Below are 3,248 nucleotides of genomic sequence, written 5' to 3' on the forward strand. Positions count from 1 at the left end.
ACCCCTGGATCTGCGGGACCCCCCGCCGAAGATACGGAATCCGAGCCCACATCCGTGGAAGCCCCCGGTGACCCCCCTGACCCCGTGTCCCTGGTGCGGCGGCGGCTGCGGGCGCTGCGGTCGCTCTGGTCGGCGCTGCCGGCGCTGGCCCGGGAGCGGGAGCGGCGGCTCCGGGCGGCCCTGGGGCGCTTCCAGGTGGCCTCGGAGGCGGCCGAGGCCGAGGCGTGGCTGGCGGCCGCATGCCGGCGGCTGGAGCGGGGCCACCACGACGACGAGGATGATGAGGACGACGAGCGCTCGGCCGCGGTGCTGGAGCGGCGGCTGCGGGAGCTGCAGGAGGAGCTGCGGCGCCGCGGGACGGCCCTGGCGGCGCTGCGGGAGCAGGCGGGGACCGATCCCGGTGCTGATCCCGAGGTGGTGCCGGGGCTGCCGGCGCGGCTGGAGGAGCTGGAGCGGCGGCACCGGGAGCTGGAGGCGCGGGTGGAAGGACGGCGCCGGGAGCTGCGGGACCTGCTGGCGCTGCTGGCGGCGCGGGGGGAGGCCGACGCCTGCGGCCTCTGGGTGGGAGAGAGGGAGCAGTGGCTGCTCTCCATGGAGATCCCCGAGCGCATCGAGGACCTGGAGGTGGTGCAGCAGCGGTGAGCAGGGATGGGGCGGGTCCCGCTTTTGGAATTCCGTATGGATCCCGGGAATGTTCTGGGGAAGGCTGGAGGGGTCACGGTTCCCCCCTGCTGGAATATTCCTGGTTATCCAATGTGCATCCCGGGAATACCCCAAGAACAGAGAACCGTTCAGTATTCCCATTATTCCCAGTGTTCCCTGAATTCCCACCTCTGCCACACTATTCACGGCATTCCCGGTGTTCCCATCGTTCCCAGAATTCTCACCTCCTGTGTGCTATTCCCTGTATTCCCAATATTCTCCGAATTCCCTCCTTGATCTGGCGTTCCCGGTGTTCCCGGAATTCCCATCTCCAACACAGTATTTCCAATATTCCCCGTGCTCCTGGGATATTCCCTAAATCCCAACATCCAGCGCAGCATTCCCGGTGTTTTTGGTGCTCCCTGGGTTCCCACCCCTGCCATGGCGTTCCCGGTGTTCCCAGAGCTCCCAGCATTCCCGGGATTCCCGCAGGTTCGAGACGCTGGAGCCGGAGTTGGCGGCCTTGGGCGCCCGAGTCGCCGCCGTCGGTCGCGCGGCCGAGGAGCTCCAGGGATCCGGGGAACGGACCCGGGAGAGGGCCCGGGACACCTGGGAACAGCTCCGGGACAGGTGCGGGGTCACTCCGGGCAGGGATGTTCCAGGCAGGGATGTTCCAGGCTGGGACGATGCTCCAAGGATGCAGGGAGGGCTTTTCCAGGCGGGCAGGGAGGGAAGCTCCAGGCTGGGCTGGGATGTCCCAGGATAAGATGGATTCTCCAGGCAGGGGTGGGATGTTCCAGGCAGGGACAGATGCTCCGGGGAGACAGGGATGGGTTCTCCAGGCAGGCAGGAATGTTGTAGGCAGGGATGGGTTTCCCAAACGTGGAGGGGTTCTCCAGACTGGGATGGGTTCCCAGACAGGGATGGATTCTCCAGGCTGGGATGGGTTCTCCAGGTTGAGATGCTCTGTGGGTGCAGGGACGGGTTCTCCAGACCTGGGTGGGTTCTCCAGACCTGGATGGGTTCTCCAGGCAGTCTGGGATGGGTTCTCCAGACCTGGGTGGGTTCTCCAGGCTGGGATTGGTTCTCCAGACCTGGGTGGGTTCTCCAGACCTGGATGGGTTCTTCAGACTGGGATGGGTTCTCCAGACCCGGGATGGATTCTCCAGGCAGTCTGGGATGGGTTCTCCAGACCCGGGTGGGTTCTCCAGACCCGGGTGGGTTCTCCATGCATCCCGTGACGCTCCGGTCTCTCCCATACCCTGTCCCACCTCCCTCCCTGTGCCCCCCCCGTTCCAGGTGGGAGCGTTTCCGCGCCCTGACCGAGCAGAAGAAGGCGGCTCTGACCTCGGCCCTGGACATCCAGAACTTCCGCCTGGAGTGCGACGAGACGCGGGGCTGGATGCGGGAGAAGGCGGCGGCCATCGAGGCCGCGGGGCGGGCGCCGGGCCGGGACCCGGCGGGGCTGGCGGCTCTGCAGCGGCGGCTCTCGGGGCTGGGCCGCGACCTGGAGGCCATCGAGGGCAAGCAGCGGGAGCTGCGGGCGCAGGGCGAGCGCCTGGCGCGGGAGCAGCCGGAGCGGGGCCCCGAGGCGCGGGAGCGGCTGCGGGCGCTGGAGGCCGAGTGGGCCGCGCTCGGCCGCTGCCTGCGGGGCCGCCGGGACGCCCTGGGGCAGGCGAGGAGGCTCCAGGCCTTCCTGCGGGACCTGGCGGCGCTCCGGGCCTGGCTGGAGAGGGCGAGGGAGGCCGCGGGATCCGAGGACGTGCCGGCGTCGCTGGAGGAGGCCGAGGGGGCCCTGAGGAGCCACGAGAGCCTCCGCACCGAGATGGGCCAGTACGGAGCCGATTACCGGAGCGCCCGCGCCGCCGGCCGGGAGCTGAGCCAGGGCCGGAGCGACCCCCAGAGCCTGTCCCTGCTCCAGAGGCTGGAGGCGCTGGACGGGGACTGGGAGGAGCTGGGAAGGGCCTGGGAGAGGCGGCAGCAGCTCCTGGCCCGGGCCGTGGCCGTCCACGCGTTCCTGAGGGACGCCAAGCAGGTGGAGGGGACGCTCAGGAAGCAGGTGAGGGGGGGGGAATGGTGGGTTGGGGGTGGCCCGGGTGTGATCCCGGTCCTGACCCCAGTTCTGACCCTGATCCTGATCATGACCCCGATCCCGATCATGACCCCGATCCCAACCCTAACCCCAATCCTGACCCTGATCCTGATCTCAACCCTAACCCCAATTCCAACCCTGATCCTGACTCTGATCCTGATCCCAATCCTGATCCCGATCCCAACCCCGATCCCAATCCTGATCCTGATCCTGATCCTAATCCTGACCCCGATCCTGATTCCTGATCCTGACCCTGATCCTGATCCCAATCCTGATCGTGACCCTGATCCCATCCCCGATCCTGACCCTGATCCTGATTCCTGATCCTGATCCTGATCCCGATCCTGACCCTGATCCTGATCCCAATCCTGATCGTGACCCCGATCCCAACCCCGATCCTGACCCTGATCCTGATCCTGATCCCAATCCTGATCCTGACCCTGATCCCGATCCCAACCTTGATCCTGACTCTGATCCTGCTCCCAATCCTGATCCCGACCCTAACCCCGATCCC

At 67.2% G+C, this 3,248-nt stretch overlaps 1 protein-coding gene across 1 annotated transcript; it reads left to right on the plus strand.

The window, feature by feature from the left end:
- Positions 1–271: 271 nt before the first annotated feature.
- Positions 272–2,701, plus strand: LOC113980882 (spectrin beta chain, non-erythrocytic 2-like; the record flags this gene model as incomplete). Its single annotated transcript, XM_027708105.1, has 3 exons — positions 272–638; positions 1,135–1,272; positions 1,942–2,701. Coding segments are annotated over exons 1-3 (945 nt in total), but the record flags the coding sequence as incomplete, so codon positions are not given.
- Between the last annotated feature and the right edge of the window lie 547 nt (positions 2,702–3,248).

Source organism: Neopelma chrysocephalum, unplaced genomic scaffold (genome assembly GCF_003984885.1).
Source record: "Neopelma chrysocephalum unplaced genomic scaffold, ASM398488v2 Primary Assembly neopelma1_95504, whole genome shotgun sequence".
In the NCBI taxonomy this organism is placed as follows: Eukaryota; Metazoa; Chordata; class Aves; order Passeriformes; family Pipridae; genus Neopelma; species Neopelma chrysocephalum.